The sequence below is a fragment of the Siphateles boraxobius genome, unplaced genomic scaffold (assembly GCF_051911475.1).
Source record: "Siphateles boraxobius isolate OS27281-9 unplaced genomic scaffold, OSU_SipBor_1 21, whole genome shotgun sequence".
Lineage (NCBI taxonomy): Eukaryota > Metazoa > Chordata > Actinopteri > Cypriniformes > Leuciscidae > Siphateles > Siphateles boraxobius.
In genome coordinates, this window is record NW_027508822.1 from 145,001 (window position 1) to 169,485 (window position 24,485).

Sequence of the window (24,485 nt, forward strand, 5' to 3'; positions counted from 1 at the left end):
CACACAAACAATTTATCCCTATATATATATATATTGAGAGATTATGGCGGACGAACAGCAGTTTAGAAAGTGTGTTCCTCCCTGCTCGCGTTATTTAACGAGCGGGGATACACATGATCTTTGTGTTGTTTGTTTGGGAGTTCAGCATGCCCAGTTTGCTCTCGAGGGAGCAGACTGTGAGCATTGCGAGCGTTTGCCGTTAAGGACGCTCCGCTCCCGCCGATCGCTCTTTGAGGAGAGCGGTTCGGTGCGCGCTCCCCGCGGTTCGTGTCCCGCTTCTGCCGAGGCAGAGCGGCGGCGCTTATCGTGGGGATCGCAGATGGATCTCACAGCGGGGTTTGAGACGGGCTCTGCCTTATCTCTCCCTTCACCTGTGAGATCCAGTGCCTCAGTCCCGGGTTCGGAAGCACGCGCTGCGGTTTCTTCCGCTCGGGCTGAGGCACCAATGCTGCAGCTATCCAGTTCTGAGGAACTTGATGTTGTTAGTGTTGAGGGAGATGTGGAGGATTCGGCACCCCACACTCCTGAGAGTGATGAGCTTATGGAGGTGTTAACAAGAGCTGTTGAAAAACTTAATATTGAATGGCCAGTGACTAGACAGGAGTCTGTTTCTAAATCAAAGTTGGATGAGAGATTTTTGCCGTCACGTGTGCAGCCTCCACGCCGGTGCCTGCCGTTTTTCCATGATCTCCACACCGAGGTGTCGAAATCATGGAGAAAACCGGTGTCATATAGAGTGTTTAGTCCCCAGACTTCAACATACGCTAATATTATGGGAGCCAAGGCTCATGGTTATGGTGCTTTGCCTCGTGTGGAAGAGACGCTTGCGAGCCATCTCTCCCCCGAAGCAGCATCATCTTTTAAGGCACCGGCATTACCCACCAAGCCTTTAAGAAACACTTCGGCTTTGGTGGGTAAAGCATATTCGGCAGCAGGTCAGGCTGCGTCATGTCTGCATACTATGTCAATCTTGCAGGCATACCAGGCTGATCTGCTAAGGGACATGAGTGAGAGTGAGGAGGTCAGTACTGACGTAGTTCGCGAACTGCGTCAGGCTGCTGATTTATCCCTGCGTGCCACCAGAGAATCGGCCAAATTAATGGGTCGTTCTATGGCAGCTCTGGTGGCTGCAGAAAGACATTTGTGGTTAAATCAGACTAATATTAAAGAGAGAGAAAAAGCTTTTCTTTTAGATGCTCCTCTTTCTCCCATGGGGTTGTTTGGTGATGCTGTGAATTCAGTTATCGATAAATTCCAAGAAGAAAAGAAACAAACTGCAGCTTTTAAAAAGTTTCTTCCCCTTAAAGTTAATGTCCCTGGGGCTGCTGGGCGGGAGCAGCCCCGGCCGTCTTCGAGCTCATCACATAGAGCGCAGCAGAGGCAGAGTGTCGCGTCTCGTGCTCCCCCTGCTGGACAGTGGGCTCAGCCGCGACACTCTCAGCCGAAGCCTTCTCCCAGTAGAACTGATCTGAGGACAGTTATATTGGCTAAGAAGGCTTCGGCTAAGAAGAAGTCCTGACGCCAAGCCGTTCAGGATGCTGAGGGTGGTCCCCACCGAGGCGGAAAGGTGTTCACCTCTTTTACGGTGCCCATTCCTCCTCGGTGCCCTCAGGGGCTCGTTCTGCCAACCCCGCCTTTATGCCGGGGCACAGACGATCCCAGCGAGCGCTTTCCCGAGGGACGCTCGCTCCCTCTGAGGAGGGTCTCAGAGCGGTCAGACCAGTTGTTCCCTGCCGGTGCGCCGTTACAGGGCGCTGCGTCTGCTGCTCAAGTTACACCAGAGGCCAGTCTCGAGAGGCTGGTACCCTTAGTAGAATTTCTGGCAGAGTGGAAAAGCCTTCCAAAAATATCTCATTGGGTCCTGCAGACAGTAGAAAAGGGTTATGCTATCCAGTTCAGGTGTCGTCCACCAAAATTCAGAGGGGTTCTGCACACAGTGGTGGGCCCCGAGCAGGCTCTGGTATTGGAACAAGAGGTGAAAACGCTCCTTCAAAAAGAGGCTATAGAACGGGTTCCTCCTCCCAGTTTGGAGTCAGGTTATTACAGCCGATATTTCATCGTTCCAAAGAAGGATGGGGGGTTGCGTCCAATTTTAGACCTGCGCATATTGAATCGCTCGGTAGGGAAGCTAAAATTCAAGATGCTCACTATCAAGCAGATCGTGTCTCAAATCAGGTCCGAGGACTGGTTTGTCACGATAGATCTGAAGGACGCATACTTCCATGTGTCCATCCTTCCACAACACAGGAAGTTCCTGAGGTTCGCCTTCGGGGGCGAGGCGTACCAGTACAGGGTTCTTCCGTTTGGCCTAGCTTTATCTCCCCGCACTTTCACGAAATGCATGGATGCAGCACTAGTGCCTCTGAGGCTTCAGGGCATTCGTATTCTCAATTACATCGACGATTGGTTGATTTTAGCTCAGACCGAGCAGATGGCGGTTCGGCATCGAGATGTCGTCCTCGCTCATATCAGAAAGTTGGGGTTGAGGCTGAACGCAAAGAAAAGTGTATTATCTCCTTCCCAGAAAACCACTTTTCTGGGTGTCGTTTGGGATTCGGTATCGATGCGGGCGCGACTCTCTCCGACCCGCATCGCTTCGATTCTCTCAGCTGTGAAACAAGTGAAGCTAGGCCAGCTACTCACTGTCAAGCAGTTTCAGAGACTGTTGGGTCTGATGGCAGCAGCGTCCAACGTTATACCTTGCGGCCTGTTGTACATGAGACCGCTACAGTGGTGGCTCAGGACCAAGGGATTCTCCCCGAGGGGAAATCCGCTCCGCACGTTCAAAGTCACGCGGTGCTGCCTTCGTGCTCTGGTCATGTGGAGAGAAACTTGGTTCCTATCCAAAGGTCCTGTGCTGGGGGCTCTTTGTCGTCGCATAACGCTAACGACGGATGCTTCCCTCACAGGGTGGGGGGCGGTCATGAGTGGTCGCCCAGCCCAAGGTCTGTGGCAGGATCATCATCTTTCGTGGCACATAAATTGTCTAGAGATGTTGGCTGTGTTTCAGGCTCTGAAACACTTCCTAACAGACCTGAGAGGCCATCATGTGTTAGTTCAATCAGACAACACGTCGGTGGTCTCTTATATAAATCATCAGGGGGGCCTACGGTCTCGCCGGCTTTACAAGTTGGCCCGTCAGATCCTCCTGTGGTCCCAAGGGAAGCTACTATCTCTGAGAGCAATGTATCTCCCTGGGTATTTGAATGTGGTAGCAGACTCCCTGTCGAGGCAGGGGCCGAGGCCAGGGGAATGGAGACTCCACCCCGAGGTGGTGGAGCTCCTTTGGTTGAGTTTCGGTCGCGCTGAGGTGGACCTATTCGCTTCCAAGGAGACCACTCATTGTCATCGGTGGTTCTCCATCACTCTTCCAGCCCCCCTGGGGTTGGATGCTATGGTGCAGCCGTGGCCGAGGTCACGTCTGTACGCCTTTCCCCCGATTGCTCTGTTACCAGGAGTTCTGGAGAGGGTCCGCCGGGACGGGGTCAGTCTACTACTAGTAGCCCCGTTCTGGCCGGCCCGAGTATGGTTTGCGGACCTGATTTCTCTCCTGGACGGTTCTCCTTTGGAGCTCCCGGTCAGGAGGGATCTACTCTCCCAGGCGGGGGGCACGATACTTCACCCCCGCCCAGAATTGTGGAAACTGTGGGCTTGGCCTCTGAGGGGGCCCAGCTCATAGACTCCGGTCTCTCAACCGAGGTTGTTGAGACCATTCTTAACTCCAGAGCTCCATCCACGAGGAAGCTTTATGCCTTGAAGTGGAAACTTTTCACTTCTTGGTGTGGAGAACACCTGCAGGACCCAGTTAACTGCCCAGTGGGTGCAGTGCTGGAATTCCTGCAGGAGCGCTTCTCCACAGGGTTATCCCCCTCCACACTAAAGGTGTATGTGGCGGCACTAGCTGCTTACCACGTCCCTTTCAGTGGAGTTTCTCTTGGGAGACACCCGCTTATAACTCGTTTCCTCCGTGGCACTTTGAGGCTGAGGCCAGCAGTTCGTACGAGGGTGCCGACTTGGGATCTGGCCATTGTATTAGAAGGTCTTTCCCTAGCTCCTTTTGAACCTATCGAAGAAGTTCCCGAGAAGTTTCTCACTTTTAAGACTATCTTTTTGCTTGCTATCTCTTCACTAAAAAGAATCGGAGATTTGCAGGCTCTGTCGGTTTCGCCCTCGTGCCTGGAATTTGCACCTGGCATGGTTAAAGCTTTTCTGCATCCTAGACCAGGTTACGTTCCTAAGGTTCCTACTAATATTGTTAGACCTACGGTTCTGCAGGCTTTCTGTCCTCCTCCATTTATGTCATCGGACCAGGAGAAACTTAATTCACTCTGCCCTGTTAGGGCATTAGACGCTTATGTCCACAGAGCTGCCCTGTGGAGGAAATCAGAACAACTTTTTGTATGTTTCGGGCCACCCAGGAAAGGGTGTCCGGCGTCTAAACAGAGAATGAGCAAGTGGGTGGTTGAGGCTATCTCACTTGCTTATGAGTCGGCTGGCCAGCCTTCACCTTTGGTTGTCCGAGCTCACTCTACCAGGAGTATGGCTGCTTCTAAAGCTCTTTTGTCGGGGGTTTTCCTGAGTGATGTTTGTGATGCGGCTGGATGGTCTTCACCGCATACTTTTATTAAGTTCTATGACCTAGACTTAAGCTCTACCCCTGGGGCACAGGTGCTCTCGTCCTCTGTGCGCTAGTCTCACATGACGGTCATTTGGTCCTATGGCGACGTGGGTATTCGCGTTCCCGCAGCGTTTGACGCAGCTCGAAGTTCCCTTGAAAGGGAACGTCTCGGTTACGTATGTAACCCTAGTTCCCTGATAGGGAACGAGACGCTGCGTCGCTCCGCCATACTCCCGGCACTCCCGTTAGCGCTTCCTTCAAGCCTATCAGAAGCTAATGCGCTTGTGTTTTTGGGGTGCTTTATAGTTTCCTGGTCGATGATGTCACCCGCCTATGACGTTTCATCTCTCCATTGGGCTGATTCCATACGTGCTTCATGACGCACAACGCAGGGGCGTTCCCGCAGCGTTTGACGCAGCGTCTCGTTCCCTATCAGGGAACTAGGGTTACATACGTAACCGAGACGTTATTTTACTAAAGACTTTTTAATACACACACTAGACTTTTTTGTTCCATCGACTTCCATTCATACACACGTGAATGTGTGAAACCGGAAACACAAGATAAAGCGAATTTCCCTGCGTTTCATTTTAAGTTCACAGTGTCCTCAGAAATTTCACATGCTGATAGTCAAGAGTGACCGCAGCTTTAGCTAGTTTTAAATTAGCATTTTTTCTAGCTTTAACTGTGTCCTACATGTTTCAGACCTTTCATTTTTTTCCTGAGTGTCATCAGTGGGACGGGGTTGTTTGTAATATATTTGTGTCATTATTTTTTGAGAAAGACAAACAATATGGGTGACAATGACAAAATTACAATGACTAAAAAAATGGGGGTTTGTCATATATTTTTGTCATTCTTTTTTGAGAATGCAAGACACACACTTCAAAATTTCACTTGCACTGCAATATACAGTGAAAGTCCAAAGTTTCAATACTGCTCAAAACCATTTTTTATTCATGATTAATACTGTATTGCATATAAGTGCTGGTCAACTAGTCTAAAATTAAGAAACCCATAGAAAACAGTAAAAAAAAAACAACAACATAGGAACATTGTGTGTACATTTAAGATAGGCTACTTCATTTATTATTCCAATATCCCAGTATGATACTAAATCTCAGAAAAAAGGGCTTCTTTTGTGACGTGCTGTCTTTGCATTTGAACATTGCGCATATTAAACAGGACATTTTAGACATTTATAGAAAATAGTCGACAATGAATAGACAGGAGTCAAATAATAGAAAATGGATCACTTATTCTAAAAAGAATATCAAGTATAAGTTAGACGAATCCGACATATAATGAGGGCTGTGTTAACAGTAAACCATCTGTCATTTATCGAATTTTAAAAACACGGCTGGATAATACAAAATGCTTTCTGACATTTTGACAGAATAAAACACAACCAAGAACAAAATTTAAACTTAGCCCGTCCTCGCAGCACTGATACAACGGTACTTTTGATCCATAAATAACTAATGCGCTAGTTTTCATACAAAATAAATATGTAACATAATTAGGTACTTTAGTTATTATTAACACAATAACGTAACACATGCAGTATACGTTTCTCAACACCGAGAATGAATAAATAAACGCCTTTTTCTCCAGACTCGCGCTTATCAGTAATCCACAAATCACAGAACTTTCATAATCACTGAGCAACAGCGATTTTAATTATATTTAGATTTATTGTTCAGCATTACTTAAGCATTTTATAATTTGCAAGGCTGAATGATGTTTTCTTCTTATCTGAGTGACCATGAATGACGGAGTATTTTAAGATAATTTTATTTTCAAGCTCAAAAAACACTTTCTTAATGTGGATCCTTAATGTACTCTCCTATGAATTATATTAATTCTACTATTCTTTTTATGTTTGTAATTGTATCTATTGCTCGTGCTATTTTTATTATGTTGTATTACCTTTACTCTGATTACTCTGTCCTGTTCAGCACTTTGGTCAACCATGGGTTGTTTTTGAATGTGCTTTACAAAGAAAGAAAGAAAAAAAGAAAGAAAGAAAGAAAGAAAGAAAGAAAGAAAGAAAGAAAGAAATCCATGACATCATCTGGGCTCTTTCTACTGCATGATGGGAGGACAAGAAAATAATCTCAATCCATTGTCTCTGGTTTAACACAAACTGTAGTGTTGATCACATTCATCAACCATGTTACCAGAGTTATTATAAGAAGAAGAATCTCAATAAACTTGAATAACTTCAATTATTTATAAGAAATAGGCTACAACCTTATCAGTAACTAGCTTCACCCTCTGCTAAGTTAGACATTTTTTTGTTTTCTTTGTTAAGTTTATAGCCTTGTGATCGACTGCTATTTGTTGAGGAATTTTCCTCACGTTACCCTGTCCTCTGTGACTGTCAACATCTAGAAACTAAGCTGCGTGGTGCAGGGAACAACTCTGATTGGCTCATGGAGGCACGTGATCAGACAGTGGATTACAGAGCGCTAGATTGGCTTTACAAAAAAAAAAACAAAAAAAAAACTTTTTAACAATGATAATGTTTAAAGCTAAAGTAATTATAACTTAAATAATTATGCTTAAATTCTATGTTTTAGTTCCAAGAAAGAACGTTTACCTTTAAAGAATAAGAGGTTAAAGATTAGCAATAATTTGAATGGAGTCAGATAAATAACTAAATTCTGCTCATTCTCCTTTAACTTTTTGTTCTGATATCATAGTAATAGCACCATAAACCTCTAAAACTTACAAAATAAAGAGTGTTTTCAGCAGATCTGATGAGCCTATCAACACTCATTCAACAAGACATTCAGGATCATCAGCAGATCATCTCACTTTATTCTGAGTGTTTGCTGTCAGAAACAGATTAGCTATTTGAATTAAAATATATGATACTGCTCCACTAAAAAAAGATAATACTGTTATTTCTTACAATCATAATATGCACATGCATTGAAATACAGTTTGATTTTCTAATAACAACATTCATTGCAGTAACTAAGTTAGCCTAAATCAAAACGAACAATAATCATAAAACTTTAAAAAAATTAACAGCAGCACAAATCAATATATGGGTGTAATTAATTTTAATAATGTAAATCAACCAACAAATTTGATCTGGCAAAGATGTGAAAAAAAGAGAGTAGTTAAAATGGCAACAGCAACACTTCAGATCGATTCCCCTCACAGATCTCTCTAAGGGCCCTTTCACACCTAACTTACCTTGTTTGGTCCGGACTTTCGGACTTTTCAGTTTGGTCCGAATCAAAATTGCAGGTGTGAAACCTCCCCCGGACCACGTTCCTGACCAAACAGATGAAATTTGGTCCGAAGAAAAGAGGTAGTCTCGGTCCGGATCAAACTGAACAAAGGTTTGGTTCGTTTCTAGTGTGAAAGCATTTCTGTATGGTTCGGCCTTTCAGACCTTTTACAGGAAGTTCCAGTGGTTCCCGCATAGCCGAAAAAACAGAAGATGGCAGGAGAAATGAGCCGTGGTAGCACATGGGGAGAGGAGGAGACAAGGTTTTTAATTGAAGTATGGTCTGATGACATTATAATAATAATAATAATCGCTTGATTGCTTGCAGTCTTCTCCTCCTTTCCTGCCGGCGACGATAAAATGTTCGCACGACGAAAAAATAACAATACAGTTGCAACGATATGCGTGTGTTCATTCATGTTGTCAAAGTTACCCGCCGCATTGACAACACGCTGACGTCAGACGCACGTCCATGTACAAACCAATCAATGTCGAGATGCAGCCCACATAGATGATGACGACAGGACGCAAGTATGTCACGTAAAGTTCTTTAGTGCGCTCGTATAATTGCAGTGTGAAACCAAACCAAAACTTTCTGAAAGTATAAAATGTATAAAAACGTGAACTTTGGTTCGGACCTTGGTGCGGACTTTCAGGTGTGAAAACGCTCTTGACTTGACATTCACTAACAATTCTCACTCCAAACATCGAGACAATCACACAAACGAACACAAAATCTCTTAGGGTCTGAATGAACTCAACATATTCTCCTCATGCTCGCTGCTGCTGCACTACATGTTTATTTCAGGAGGAAGACGCCAGAAAAGACGCACAAGTGTCGCTGTGATCGATGAAAACAATACAGAAATGAGTCCGTCGCTTAATCAAACTGTATAAAGTGTGTGCGATGGTTGTGTAAATATGAGAAATACCGTGAACTGCTCTCCTCACCTCAGAAGACTCGACCAGAGAATGTCTAATATGGGGAGAAGTTTCACTGGCAGTAAACTTCAGGGTTCTGAACTGGTTGCAGTTCCTCTCTGGCTCCATATGAGGGCGCTCACAGGACGAGTGCAGAATGAATGGAGGTCTATGGAGATATACCCCTAAAAATCCACTTTTCTCAGGATATAATTTTTTGTCTAGTAATTTGAATATCGTTTTCAAAAGGAGATGCAAAGAAATTACAGATAACTGGGTGTTAGATTTTTTAGAGTCACTTATTTGCTTTAAAGACTATTTTAAAATGTCAATGATGTCATACACATCTTACAACCAGAGAACTGCTTTACGGCAATCCTTCAGTCACTTTGGTGCTTTCGCGATCTGCACTTTCTTTTCTCTCGAGGCATCGACAACACCGCTGACACAGGTAAATACACGTGCTAGAAGAGTTTTTGGTTTGTTGTTTTAAAAGACCACGCCGAAAATAATTCGGATGCCACGATGCCATCAAGCGGTATCTCTGGACGTAATCAGTCCTTCACTCACCAATCAGCGTTCATCAGCAGAATGCTAGCGTGTAATGGGCAACAACAACTCAACCTGTAAGAAATCGAAAGGACATAAGTACTCGTTCATTCAACTTTCGACCTATAACCCATGTTGAACTTGCAAAACCTACATTCAAATCTGAGATTTCTCAATGGCAATCGGGTGAAAGAGACAAATTTAGCCGTCTAGCTCCATAGACTCCCATTCATTTTTCTCTCAGGGCGCTCGTCCCCCAGTGGAACTCTGGTGGAACTACAACCAAAGTTCGGTACAATAGGGCTTAATAGGGAGTGAACAGGCTTTCCTTTTAGACGACTTTGACTCCACGCTGAAACTCAATGACGGAAGAGACGGCGCGAGCGATGACGTCATCAGCAGACAACGGTTGATGATCAAAGACGCGCCATAAAATGTTTCATTCATAAATATAAATATTCTCCAACAGTACCCAAATTAAATACTTTTCTCTGTGACTTCTATTATTTTATAAAGACACTAAAAATAATTATTAACAAAAAAAGTGTCAAATTTGTGAAATTGTATGACAATCTTTGAGTGATACGTAACTTATTTTACGACCTCTGTGTTTTTTTCCTCTCTCTACTGTACTTCTTACTTAATTTCGTTTTTACTGTCTCTGTACTTTAATTGTGCTGTCATCCAGTGCCACTTCATTGTTGAAATGTTCATCTATAGGCCTACTTATATTTGTTATTTGATTGTTCTTCTGCAAATAAAAAAACAAACACAAACAAAAAGAAAACAAAGAGGAGCCTCTTTGTTCATATAATGTTCATAACACTGATACGAAATACTGTTCACAACGAGAAAATATTTTTGCTTGGAATTTCATAATTCAGTCTTTCAAACTGATTAATGATAAGAATGTTTTTGTTTTTATTATTTATTTATTTTTATCATCTCTTAAAGTGTCCTTAAATTGCATTATAGTCTACCTTTTAGCTCTGTTTTAATTGTTAATATTGATTATTCTGCTGTTTTTATTTATTATTTTTTTATAGTTCTTATAGCGTAAATTGATGCATTATTTTAACATACGTGACGTCTACAGGATGCCTGTGTGTTCTAAACATATTTTGTCTGCAATAAATAAATGTACAAAAAATGAAAAAACATCAATAAACATAACACAAAGTATTTTGATTTTTTTTTTTAAACTGGGTTGTTTAGAGTTCATAGCAAGTTTATAATTCAAATGTTAAAGCATGAAATAAGGTACCACGAATTAGTGAATTTTAGCTTAATATGGGTAGACTTTATTATACGTAAAAAAAAAAAAGTAATCATTACAAAATTTGTAATCATTGAAAAAAATCAGCCATATATAAATGTGATTCATAACCCACTAATGTTGTGCACTAGAGAGAGCCACAGGACTGCACATTCTTCAAGATCTGAGTTTAAAGGTGCTGTATGTAATTTTTTCAGTCTACTAAAGCATAAGAATAGCATAATATGTTTATAAAGCTTGGGAGAGCGTCTGTCTGTCTGTTTTACAAATATTTAGCCAATGAAAGTTCTTAAAAAGAGCTTGTGTAAATCTAGTTCATTCCTTAAACTCTCAGTAACGCTGATAACTCCGCCCCCTCTATCTCGACTGCAGCCGCACAGCAGACAGCAGCTGAAGTTTTGCTAGGGTAAACAAAGATCTTGTTATTTGAATAAGTACTAAACACTATGTCTATAAAAGTTCATATTTTATTAATTTGATGTCTGACTGAGACATGTGGGACCTGAGAGAGAGGTCTAGCATTTGCTATCTAGTCATAGCCAATACACTTAAATAGGCTGTGCACACAGTAGCATTTCATCTTTTATAAAATGAGATTTTGGCCGAATATATTTTACAACAGGAAAAACTGAGTGCCCATATAGCTACAACAAACTAGTTTGTAACCTGTTGATGCAAATGTAATGTGATGGCGCCGATGCCGTTTTAATGACGGACAAAATGCACATTTGCACACATTCGCTGGTCAAAAACCCCGTAACTGCATTTGAGTTTGACTTTTGTAAAATGTTAACTATATATTGATAAGTTATACAACAACACATCATTTTTTTCTACCATCGGAAAATCGCCCCATACTGGACCTCTAGACACACCCCTATACTGGACCTCTAGACACGCCCCATACTGGACCTCTAGACACGCCCCTATACTGGACCTCTAGACACGCCCCTATACTGGACCTCTAGACACACCCCTATACTGGACCTCTAGACACGCCCCTATACTGGACCTCTAGACACGCCCCTATACTGGACCTCTAGACACGCCCCTATACTGGACCTCTAGACACGCCCCTATACTAGACCTCTAGACACGCCCCATACTGGACCTCTAGACACACCCCTATACTGGACCTCTAGACACGCCCCATACTGGACCTCTAGACACACCCCATACTGGACCTCTAGACACGCCCCTATACTGGACCTCTAGACACACCCCTATACTGGACCTCTAGACACGCCCCTATACTAGACCTCTAGACACGCCCCATACTGGACCTCTAGATACGCCCCTATACTGGACCTCTAGACATGCCCCTATACTGGACCTCTAGATACGCCCCTATACTGGACCTCTAGACATGCCCCTATACTGGACCTCTAGACACACCCCTATACTGGACCTCTAGACACGCCCCATAATGGTCCTCTAGACACACCCCTATACTGGACCTCTAGACACGCCCCATACTGGACCTCTAGATACGCCCCTATACTGGACCTCTAGACATGCCCCTATACTGGACCTCTAGATACGCACCTATGCAGGACCTCTAGACATGCCCCTATACTGGACCTCTAGATACGCCCCTATACTGGACCTCTAGACATGCCCCTATACTGGACCTCTAGACATGCCCCATACTGGACCTCTAGACATGCCCCTATACTGGACCTCTAGATACGCACCTATACAGGACCTCTAGACATGCCCCTATACTGGACCTCTAGATACGCCCCTATACTGGACCTCTAGACACGCCCCTATACTGGACCTCTAGATACGCCCCTATACTGGACCTCTAGACACGCCCCATAATGGTCCTCTAGACACGCCCCTATACTGAACCACTAGACACGCCCATAAAAACACGCACATAAATGTGCAATACTACACTATTTATACATGTATTTATTTAACACACCACACTTCTTATTTACTGTACATTTCCTTGCATTTGTACATACATACCGTCTATCGTCTATTTCGTCTAACCGGCGAACATTCAAATACTTTATTAAAATAAAACAAACACAAACCAAAAAGAACCGCCAGCAGCCCCTCACGGACGACTGCTGGCTACCAAAATAAAACATAAAAGAAACCGCCAGCAGCCCCTCGCGGACGACTGCTGGCTACCGAAAATAAAAAACAAACAAACAAAACACAGGCCTGTTCCTCTCTCGATCATCCACGTCGTCGCTCCTCCTTTATGCTTCCGCTCCTCTGTGAGAGATGCGAGACCAGTGTGCTCACAGGTGTCGCTAACACTCTCACCTCCCTCGGCCTCGTCCTGTTCGCCACAAAAGGTACTAGACAGTTACTTGTATTTATTAATTAAATAAATTATTTTTGGTTTACCGGGTTCAGTCCAAACTGGGTTCAGAGATTATCAGTTCTGTGTGGGTTAAGATGCAATTTCCTCTTCTTTCTTTAACCACATGTGTTTCTCTAAAAACATGAGTGGTTAAACTAACTGAGTTCTCACACACAGAAGAAACATGTTCCCAAACCTCAACCATGAGTTCACCGCTCTGAAAATACTACTAGTCACACTAGTTCCACACTGCTAAATTAAAACTAGACCAAAGGTTATTAAAATAGTTCTGAAAGCGCTAGAACTCAAAGAGGAAAAAAGAAAACAATTAGGCAGAAACACATGTGAGTTAGTTTGACCACATATTGTTTTTAGACATTGAGAACTGAGAAAGCCATAGTTCTATTAGGGTCATTCCTGGTATGCAGTGACATTTTGGCTTCATAAGTGTTGGGAAAAAAAGGACGTAATTTTCATGTTTTTAGCATTCTACCAAAATAGTGACATGTTTAACTATAAGGAATACATATTGGTCAAGCTCAGGGACTCTAAAAATAATAATTATGGGTAGATTGTTCAGACACTGTCTATGAAAATATTCCACCCTGTTAGGGACATATACATAGTTAACACAACATGTTAATAATGTAAATGTTAAACAATAATGAGCTTTTCTATATGTCCCTTATGCCATCTTAGATTTTTTTTCTTCTTCTTGAAAGAAGCAAAACAATTTTTGATGAATAGAATATGTCTTGATTATTAAAAACTGGTACTTTTTGTGCCCATTTTTGCAAATAGGATGGTAAATAATAATAAAAATTGCCTCAAAAACATATATATGCTGTTAGTGGTCCTCGCCTCACAAAATAAGACAAAAGTATGCCAAACATTTAATGTTGCTGTCAAATTATTATTTAAAATGACTTGTCTAACAGGGTGGAAAGGAGCATAACAGGGTGGAACAGCAGTGTTAACAGCTGTTTTGTCATCGTCCTGCATGGTTTGCCATTGGTAATGTGTGGAACTGCACCTATATTTTGTTTCAAAACAATAAAATTAAATCAAAATCCAAATTTCCTTTGGGGGAGGGACGCAAAAAATATGTGGTTCCTTATCACAATCAATCATAGGGGCAAAACAATTCTCTCTTCAGATGGCTAGAGAAATATTTACAAATTAGAGGAGACAGACATAATAAATTTTTTTTATTTATTTATATTTGATTAAAAATAAAGATGCTATAATTCATTTGAATTAACTAGATTAACAAACAAACAAAATTAAAAACATGTCCTAACAAATATTATTACATTGTAATAATTTCACAGTTCACTGATAATCACTGATACTACTGGTACTGATGTTTCTATGAAAATAATGAAATTATGTTGTGGTAAAGTTATGATGTGGCTTTGACAGTTACAGATTTGAAAATGAAAAGCAAAAAGGCCGGAAAAAGAACTTTAAACTCTAATTGAAAGAACTTGCTACATTAAATACTAATCATTCTATTAGAATTTCCACCCTGTTAGTTTCACATTCCACCCTGTTAGGTTTATAGACCTAACATGGTGGAATCTAACAGGGTGGAAAATTCTGAGCTAAGTTAGCCATAGCTCTTTGAGTGATCAACATTTAGCTAGCTAACCTTCTACAGATGAACAGAACTTTTATAACTATGTCAGATTTGCTTTTCCATTTTTTGATAGGACTACCATTCTCCATAACATAGCCTAACAGGGTGGAACTTTAAGGGTGGGACAAGCAGGATAACATTTCAAAAACTTAAAAAAAAAAATATGAGTGAGAGTCGAAGCTTACCTAAGTTTGTACAGTTGAATTCCAGCAGGTAAAAGAAATGAAGTCACTTCTTGATAATGGTCTCAATGAAATTGCAGTCAGATTTGGAAGGCAAAAAATTACATGCTAACAGGGTGGAAGATGACTTCAGGGACGCAGTAATTGAAGAAAATTAAGAAAAAGACCTATATTTCCACATGATTTATATGTACGATTAGAGGCAATTTAGCCTAGTCTATAACATAATTTAAAAATATTTTGAGGTTTTTGTCATTTCATGGTTTACATTTCTTGCAGAAGTTGATTACTGTGTACTGAGGACATGATATAATTGAATGCATACATCAATTAAAATTGTGTAAAATACAAAATAGTATTTTTAATGTCTACTATCTCTGTTTAAATGGTAAAGAATACTTAAATCTACAATTTAAGCCATTTATTATAAATATGTGACTCATTTTAGAGAAAATATGAGTAAATAAAGCATATTTTAAAAAAAAAGTTTACATTGACAATGCATAACTTTAGGTTGCATAGCTTTTTACACACATGGGGAAATAAAAACTCAGTTATTCACAATGTCTACCCAATACATTATTTTAGACCTTGGCATAACTAGAACGATTTTTTAATTTACATGACTTTTCCAGGTCTAGAAAATCCCACTTTTAAATTTAGGCTATCTTGTATATCCAGGTTTCCAGGATTGCTTACGAAACAATTTTTAAAAATCGCAGAGTCTTTTGTTCGTTTAGCTTATTTTAATGTAAGTTTTTTTTTTTCATACATAACATTTTGTACTGTTTTGATGCTGTCAATATATGTTTTACGTGTCAATAGCCAGGTTTCCATCCAAGGGTTTTTTTTGCGAAAAAAGGTTTAGCGCATCAAAATGTTTACCGATATAGCTGATGGAAATGCCAATTATCGATATTTTTTTGCAAATGTCGACACAATCCTTTTCCGTTTAACTTTAGCGCATAATTTCAATGTCGATACTTTAATTGTCGCGAAAAACTAGTTTGGAAACACTTTTTGTCGAGAAAAGGGGCTTTAACGCAAATAAATGTGGTGTCACATGATATTTTCATCACGTGCAAGAGGCAGTCGTCACAACAAAAACCATGGCCGGTTGTTTTACTAACCCCGAAAGTTTCGCCAATCACTCTTCTCAGGTCTGTGCAAGTAGGCCTACATTATACGCTCAGTTTCGGTTCATTTATGGGACGAGAGTCCTGTTCACGCGCCAGCGCCTCCGTGATATTTTATTTAACCTTTATTTAACCAGGAGAGTCAGCAGTAGTACAAACACATAGGTACAGAGAAATAACACAGAAGACTAAAGCTAACGTTTCATATAAGCATTTAAAATAATGTTTACAGTCTAAGAGCATTTATCCTACATTAAGGCATCTGCCTCTAAGTCTTTCATTTTGGATTTAAAAGCATTTAGCGAGATTAACTCAATGACTTTCAAGTCCTTTTGCAAAGTCGCCTATTTCATGCTGAAGGTGAAGAATACAGAAATGCCTTCTTTCCCATTTCCGTACGGGCCTTGATGATCTATTTTCTACTATATTTACTTCTTATTTATTGCAATTGGTTGATGAAACATTGATTAAAATTAAGATACAATTAATAAAAAACGAAATTCACTTTAAAGAAAGGCTTTGTGCTTTCTGTTTGAGGTCTCTTTGAAAGTTTTAAAGTCGCTTTCAGAGCGGTCATGCCCGTAACAGAGAACTGTCACGTCCGTAACATTGTTTTTTTCCTCATAAATGCGAACTAGTTAAATAAAAATAATATTTTATGTTCTATGGAGGCCGACCATTCTTCATCGGGTTAGTATTAGGCTAATTTTGTTTTGCGCAGTATAATTCATAGAATTACAAAAAAATATTTTGCCACCTAAAAGTTAAAGATTTTTTGTGTCATGTCTCATGTGTATTTCTCTCACATTAAATATAAAACGCATGTGTAGACTGATATTTTTCTAATGTCTGGACTCCTTTATTAAGGGAGTATGGATATATAAACAGACGTTTCAGTATTAAATGCATTTTCTGAGAATTTATATTTCAAGTTTTGACTGCAAATGTCACGTCCATAACGCTGGAATTGCCCAATTTTAAAGAATTTATCCTCAACCAGTTTTTTTGTGTAGTGTAATATCGAGCCTGGCAAAAAGTTGCAAAAAAAAACAACAACTTTCTGTAAAGTGTCTCCACAACTTCCTCCAAAAACGCCTTATTGTGTGGTCTCTCCCAGACCCTTGGGCTTCGTTGCATTTAAAGGGTAGCCTAGTTACTTCGAGCCCTATCAGATGAGCAACTGCTTTATTCTGCCATCGTCTTCTGATATTTCGGACACTTGCAATTATTTGTGAAATTGAAATGACAGTAAGCTGGCAAATTTCAATTAACTGCCTGAATACTCTCTCCATTTTTTTGTTTGTTTGTTTGTTTGGTGTTGGGGGTGCTGACTGGAACCTCAAAAGGTAGAAAAAAATGTAGGCCTATGGAAACGGCTCAAGGGCACTTTTTTTTGGGATACACCAAAACATATGCGACAAATCGCTTCCGGCATTCGTGACGTCATCACACACAATCTTATCGGTAAAAGGCCAATTGAATGGAAACAGTCTGGAGACGGAAAATTTCGTAATGTTTTTTTTCGCATATTCACTTTGTCGATAACATAACAGCGCAAAAAGTGGATGGAAACGGGGCTAATGTCTGTGCTTTTGTCATTTGGAAGCCCAAAGAACCACTGAAACAGACATTGAAATGCAAAATATCTATTGACAGCATCCAAACTGTACAAAATGTTATGCAGAATCCATTGCATCTGTGTCTGTAAAGTTTTGAGCCCATACAATCAGAGGTTCTTCAGGAGGTTTCTGCATCGAGTCTGCACAAGAAAATATGTGTAATGATGGAAAATATATTTCACCATAAATACACACGTTCGACTTTATTATTGATAAATATAATATAATATTACAAGCATTGCTGAAAGCATTGATTGCTTATTAAACATACTGTACATTTCTCACAATTTCAATATTTACGTTCATTCAGCTTCAATTCAATCTTTTTTCCACCCATTAATCATATTAAGCAACAGAATATGGCCATTCAATAGTCTCTTATATGGCCTCTTAACAAATAATTATTTTAACAAAATGTAAAGAATAGCATTAATTAGGCATTAAAAAAAGTTGGGCATTTAAAAAAACATGTTAAGGAATACATAAAGGATCAGCAATATATGGAAGTTAATTTACTCTCGAAATTGTAATAGGGTTATTAATGTGATGTATGTATTTATGTGTTTATGTACTTATGGGACTGAATAAAATATATATTTTAAAATGCTTTGTCTTATTCAGCATCCAATAAAAGGTACCAGACAAATACTAGTATTTAACTATTTCATAAGTTATTTTTTTTTCCAGGTTCAGTTCAAACTGGGTTCAGAGATGATCAGTTCTGTGTGGGTTAAGATAGTTCCTCTTCTTTATTTCTTCTTTAACCACTCGTGTTTCTCTAAAAACATGTGTGGTTAAACTAGCTGAGTTCTCACACCCATGTTCCCAAACCTCAACAGTGAGTTCATCGCTCTGAAAATACTACTGAAAATATGTACCGGTAGTCACACTAGCTCCATATTGCTAAATTAAAACTAGACCAAAGGTTATTAAAACAGTTCTGAAAGCGCTAGAACTCAAAGCCAGAACACAAAGAGAACAAAAGACAACAATTCATTACAATTTGTTTGTCAACATGTAAAAGACATTAAAACATCATGCATTATGTATTAACAAAAAATGAAACCATTAGGATTCAGTTATACTAGATTGATATTCCTCTGCACATGTGGGGTTTGTATAATTATTTGACTGATTTATTCTTGTTCACAGAGGCATAAAGTTGACTGCAGTTCTCCTGAGATCCAGCTTTTGCTCCTCTGATGGAAGCATACGTCACTTTATCATCACAGCGAACCTGAATGAACATCACAGTTGTTTTAACCTTTAACCCACAATTATTACAGCGTGTTGTTTGAGCACAATTCGTGAAGAACTGCATATAATCACACAAATCAAGAATAGTACAAACTATCATGTTGATTGACGCTGGACAACATCAAGGAAGTGTTTGCTCACCTTGTTCTTTTTGCTTCGTTTTTTACTGTACGCAGCGACTTCAGTATAAGTCACATCATCTGCCTGCTCCTAAACATCAATGGAAATATGGAAAAAATCAAGCTATTAAATGCCATCCATCAATAATATTTTACTCAGGTGCTGCAAATGTTCAGGTTATATATGTATAAAACGTGTGTCCTGACAATTTCACATTATGATGTTATGATGACAGATCCTATTGTAACATGACAGGATGTTTGACTTGACCCACACAACAGGAACAACACATGATGAAATCCACAACTAGAAAAATGAGGAATTAATAACATGTAGCACAACACATTCAGGACACGTTTACACGAAAACTATATACTTAAAACTGAGAAGTTTTTCCTTTGAGTTTTCCGCGTACAGACGACACCATTGTCAAAACAATCCCCATTCACATGGATCCGCGAAAACAACTAAAACGCCATAATCTGCTTCCAGACCACTAGATGGCGATGAAACACTATAGACTGAACACGTAATCCACATGTGCATGACGTCATCGTCTTCACAGATTCACGTTTTTGTTGTTTACATGGAGAGTGTTTTCAAAAACTTGCACTATGAAACCCATTTTCAAAACTTTGCGTTTTCAGGCACCCAAAACACTGTTGTCGTGTAAATGAACGGCCAAAACACATAAAAAGTTTTACATTTTTGGGTGAAAATGTTGTCATGTAAACAGCTCCGCAGTAACTTGTTGCCTCGCTGTCCTATCAGGCAGCGTTTGCACAAGAAAGTTCCTCACGCAACTGATTTCGGACAGACTTCTGAGGCAGCGTTACGGTTTAATGATCTACAGCAAAATAGAGCGAGCTTTGGTGAAAACTAAGTGAATATGTAATTTCTACAATAGTCATTTCTCACAAGAAATGGCTTTACAAGTGGAAACCGATAAAAAAATTACAATTACACACAAACAGCCGCAATTTCCAGACGCCATCTTTATTTTTCTAGCTCAACTGTCACAGAATGGAAAGCACAGGATTGTGGGATATCAAAGGCAGTGAAGGAAAGATCTGTGCTGCCTTCAAAAATCAATCAGATGAAGGAATCTCAGGAGACAGGGAGTAAAACTAACATTGCATTCAGCAATATTGCATATTCAGTCAAAGAACAGGTGAACACACACACACACACACAGACGAAGAACAGGTGACACACACTCAGACAAAGAACAGGTGAACACACACTCAGACAAAGAACAGATGAACACACACTCAGACAAAGAACAGGTGAACACACTCTTAGACAAAAAACAGACGAACACACACTCAGACAAAGAACAGGCGAACACACACTCAGACAAAGAACAGGCGAACACACACTCAGACAAAGAACAGGCGAACACACACTCAGACAAAGAAGAGGTAAACACACACTCAGACAAAGAAGAGGTAAACACACACTCAGACAAAGAACAGGCGAACACACACTCAGACAAAGAACAGGCGAACACACACTCAGACAAAGAACAGGCCAAAGAACAGGCGAACACACACTCAGACAAAGAACAGGCCAAAGAACAGGCGAACACACACTCAGACAAAGAACAGGCGAACACACACTCAGACAAAGAATAGGTGAACACACACTCAGACAAAGAGCAGGCGAACACACACTCAGACAAAGAATAGGTGAACACACACTCAGACAAAGAGCAGGCGAACACACACTCAGACAAAGAACAGGTGAACACACTCAGACAAAGAACAGGTGAGCACACACTCAGACAAAGAACAGGCGAACACACACTTAGACAAAGAAGAGGTAAACACACACTCAGACAAAGAACAGGTGAACACACACTCAGACAAAGAGCAGGCGAACACACACTCAGACAAAGAGCAGGCGAACACACACTCAGACAAAGAACAGGCGAACACACACTCAGACAAAGAGCAGGCGAACACACACTCAGACAAAGAACAGGCGAACACACACTCAGACAAAGAGCAGGCGAACACACAGTCAGACAAAGAGCAGGCGAACACACAGTCAGACAAAGAACAGGCGAACACACACTCAGACAAAGAGCAGGCGAACACACACTCAGACAAAGAGCAGGCGAACACACACTCAGACAAAGAGCAGGCGAACACACACTCAGACAAAGAACAGGTGAACACACACTCAGACAAAGAACAGGTGAACACACACTCAGACAAAGAACAGGTGAACACACACTCAGACAAAGAACAGGTAAACACACACTTAGACAAAGAAGAGGTAAACACACACTCAGACAAAGAACAGGTGAACACACACTCAGACAAAGAACAGGCGAACACACACTCAGACAAAGAGCAGGCGAACACACACTCAGACAAAGAACAGGCGAACACACACTCAGACAAAGAGCAGGCGAACACACACTCAGACAAAGAGCAGGCGAACACACACTCAGACAAAGAGCAGGCGAACACACACTCAGACAAAGAACAGGTGAACACACACTCAGACAAAGAACAGGTGAACACACACTCAGACAAAGAACAGGTAAACACACACTCAGACAAAGAACAGGCAAACACACACTCAGACAAAGAACAGGCGAACACACACTCAGACAAAGAACAGGCGAACACACACTCAGACAAAGAACAGGCGAACACACACTCAGACAAAGAACAGGCAAACACACACTCAGACAAAGAACAGGTAAACACACACTCAGACAAAGAACAGGCAAACACACACTCAGACAAAGAACAGGCGAACACACACTCAGACAAAGAGCAGGCGAACACACACTCAGACAAAGAGCAGGCGAACACACACTCAGACAAAGAGCAGGCGAACACACACTCAGACAAAGAACAGGTGAACACGCACTCAGACAAAGAGCAGGCGAACACACACTCAGACAAAGAACAGGCGAACACACACTCAGACAAAGAGCAGGCGAACACACACTCAGACAAAGAGCAGGCGAACACACACTCAGACAAAGAGCAGGCGAACACACACTCAGACAAAGAACAGGTGAACACACACTCAGACAAAGAACAGGTGAACACACACTCAGACAAAGAGCAGGCGAACACACACTCAGACAAAGAACAGGTGAACACACACTCAGACAAAGAACAGGTGAACACACACTCAGACAAAGAACAGGTGAACACACACTCAGACAAAGAACAGGCGAACACACACTTAGACAAAGAACAGGTAAACACACACTTAGACAAAGAACAGGTGAACACACACTCAGACAAAGAACAGGTGAACACACACTCAGACAAAGAACAGGTGAACACACACTCAGACAAAGAACAGGCGAACACACACTTAGACAAAGAGCAGGCGAACACACACTCAGACAAAGAACAGGTGAACACACACTCAGACAAAGAACAGGTGAACACACACTCAGACAAAGAACAGGTGAACACACACTCAGACAAAGAACAGGTGAACACACACTCAGACAAAGAACAGGTAAACACACACTCAGACAAAGAACAGGCGAACACACACTTAGACAAAGAACAGGTGAGCACACACTCAGACAAAGAACACTCAGACTGACGAGGACTCATCAAACACTAAGAGTGTAATTGGAAGGCGGGACGAGAGGGACACATGGCCAACACAAATAAAGACAGAGTCATGTGCTCAAACACAACACTAACAAAGACACATTAAATTAAGACAAGACTGACAGAACTTTCTGCTGAGAACCCTGACATTTTCTAATCTGGGGTGTGTTTCCCGAAAGCATCGTTAGCCAACTATGGTCGCAAGTTCCGTCGTTACCAGCATAGTTGAATAGGTCGGTGTTTCCCGAAACCATCGTTCCAATGAACATTCGCAAATAGCATCGCAAAGTTGTGTGGTTGAAACGACATCTCTCGGGCTGTGGTTAGAAGCATAGTTTCTAGATTGCATGACATGTGGACTTAATAAATCTGTATCTTGAGCAAAATAAGCGAGCTGACATTCAGTACAACCTGTGTATTTTATTTAGAATACATACAAATGTCATTTACATCTTGAGTTTGTCAAGATATTTATTGTACCATTTTTGAAGACTGCGCATGTGCGAACGTGCTCTATTATGTAAGAACAAGCCTATGATTGAATCTGGAAATAAAGCGAGATAACTGAAAAAATTTAGAAATAGTCCTCAGATGCCATGTCTGTAATTTATATCAAAACATCTAGCATTAATTCGATCTCAAACAGTTTAATTAAAAGAAGTTATTCACATGAGCAGATGACAGCTCTCTATTGAGAAAACAAGTCTTGAGTCAATTGCGAGTCTTGAGTCGATGTCATTGTGCGGGCACTGCTATGAAACAACGCATTTGTTGCGTGGAAACGTCACCGTTATTTTCTTTAAGATAAGATGCTGAAGTTTTACGGAAATGGGTCATACCCGTCCTGAGCAGCTGAAGTAAAACCCCACTTATTCAAGGGAGCGCATTTATTACAAGGAAAGAGCAAACGCATAATAGGTGTCTAAAATGCACACGCTTCCGATGAATCATGAATGAAATTTAACTTAATGTCGTTAAACTGAATGTACGAAGGAAACTGCTGAAATACAATATTAATTACACTGAAATAAGAGCGCGTGGTTTATCCATCAATCAGACGCGCATTAAAGTTGCATTCGTAATCGTTACAGCACAAGTAGACAACCAGCGCGTTTTCTTTCAGAATAAAGGAAAATGTTCAGTATAAAGAGAACAAAGAGTATTACATGAGGAATACTTACTATTCCATGAGGAAAAGTTAGTTAAGGTTTAGTTGGGAAAGTTCATGGTGTTTTTAGTCTCACAATGGAAGGATGTTTAATGTACCAGGAACACATTAAGGTTGTGAATCCATTAACACTATCCTACAAAATGGTTAGCATAAAATGAACTAACAATTCTTTTAAAGCCTTTTTAAAATTTGGCTTACATTTCTATGCTAATTTATAGGCTTTGGAAATATGTTTTATAATAATAGATTCATTAAATCTAACATGAACTAACATTAACAATAGACAAAATATCGTTGTTGTTTTTTTTGCCCACTCTCTGACCCTCGAAGACCGCTGTGTAATTCACACTAAGACCCATTGTGGGAAGCATTTAAATAATCCTATGAATGCATATAAAAAATGAAGAATCGAATCAAATTAATTGATTCGCATCGAATTTTAATGTGAATCGCATTGAATCGAATCTTTTCTGAATTTGCAAAAATCGTTCTTGAATCGAATCGAAAACCTATGAATCTTGAATCGAATCGATGTGATTCGCTGCCTACCCAAAGATTCACAGTCATGGTAGTGAAGCATCGAGTTACGTCGTTGTAGGGGAAACTCACCGCTGACTAATAAGAGTGTCATATTTCAGGGTCAGTCCTTATAGACATTAATAACTCATGGTTATTAATACTTACCACAGAGTCACCAGTCCCTCTTCTGTTCCCTGAAACATAATGTCACGGAAAGTTTATGATCAAACACACACACAGTCTCTAATGCAGATGACAATCGTTTTTAAAAGAGTCTAGAAGAATTCTAGTGTTGTAGAATAGAAACATTATTTT

General features: G+C 40.7%; 1 protein-coding gene and 1 pseudogene across 2 annotated transcripts in view; one reads left to right on the forward strand and one right to left on the reverse strand.

Moving 5' to 3' along the window:
* LOC143746052 (uncharacterized) overlaps positions 1–24,485 on the forward strand; it is a 257,996-nt pseudogene that overhangs the window by 68,736 nt on the left and 164,775 nt on the right. The gene's annotated exons all lie outside the window — the stretch shown is intronic.
* LOC143746121 (uncharacterized) overlaps positions 17,684–24,485 on the reverse strand; it is a 39,257-nt gene continuing 32,455 nt past the window's right edge. The window contains exons 7-9 of the mRNA XM_077237888.1: positions 24,336–24,364; positions 18,906–18,974; positions 17,684–18,744 (exon numbers count right to left, since the gene is read on the reverse strand). Coding sequence (XP_077094003.1) covers positions 18,631–18,744; positions 18,906–18,974; positions 24,336–24,364 — 212 coding nt within the window. The 3' untranslated portion in view covers positions 17,684–18,630. The remainder of the gene's footprint in view (positions 18,745–18,905; positions 18,975–24,335; positions 24,365–24,485) is intronic.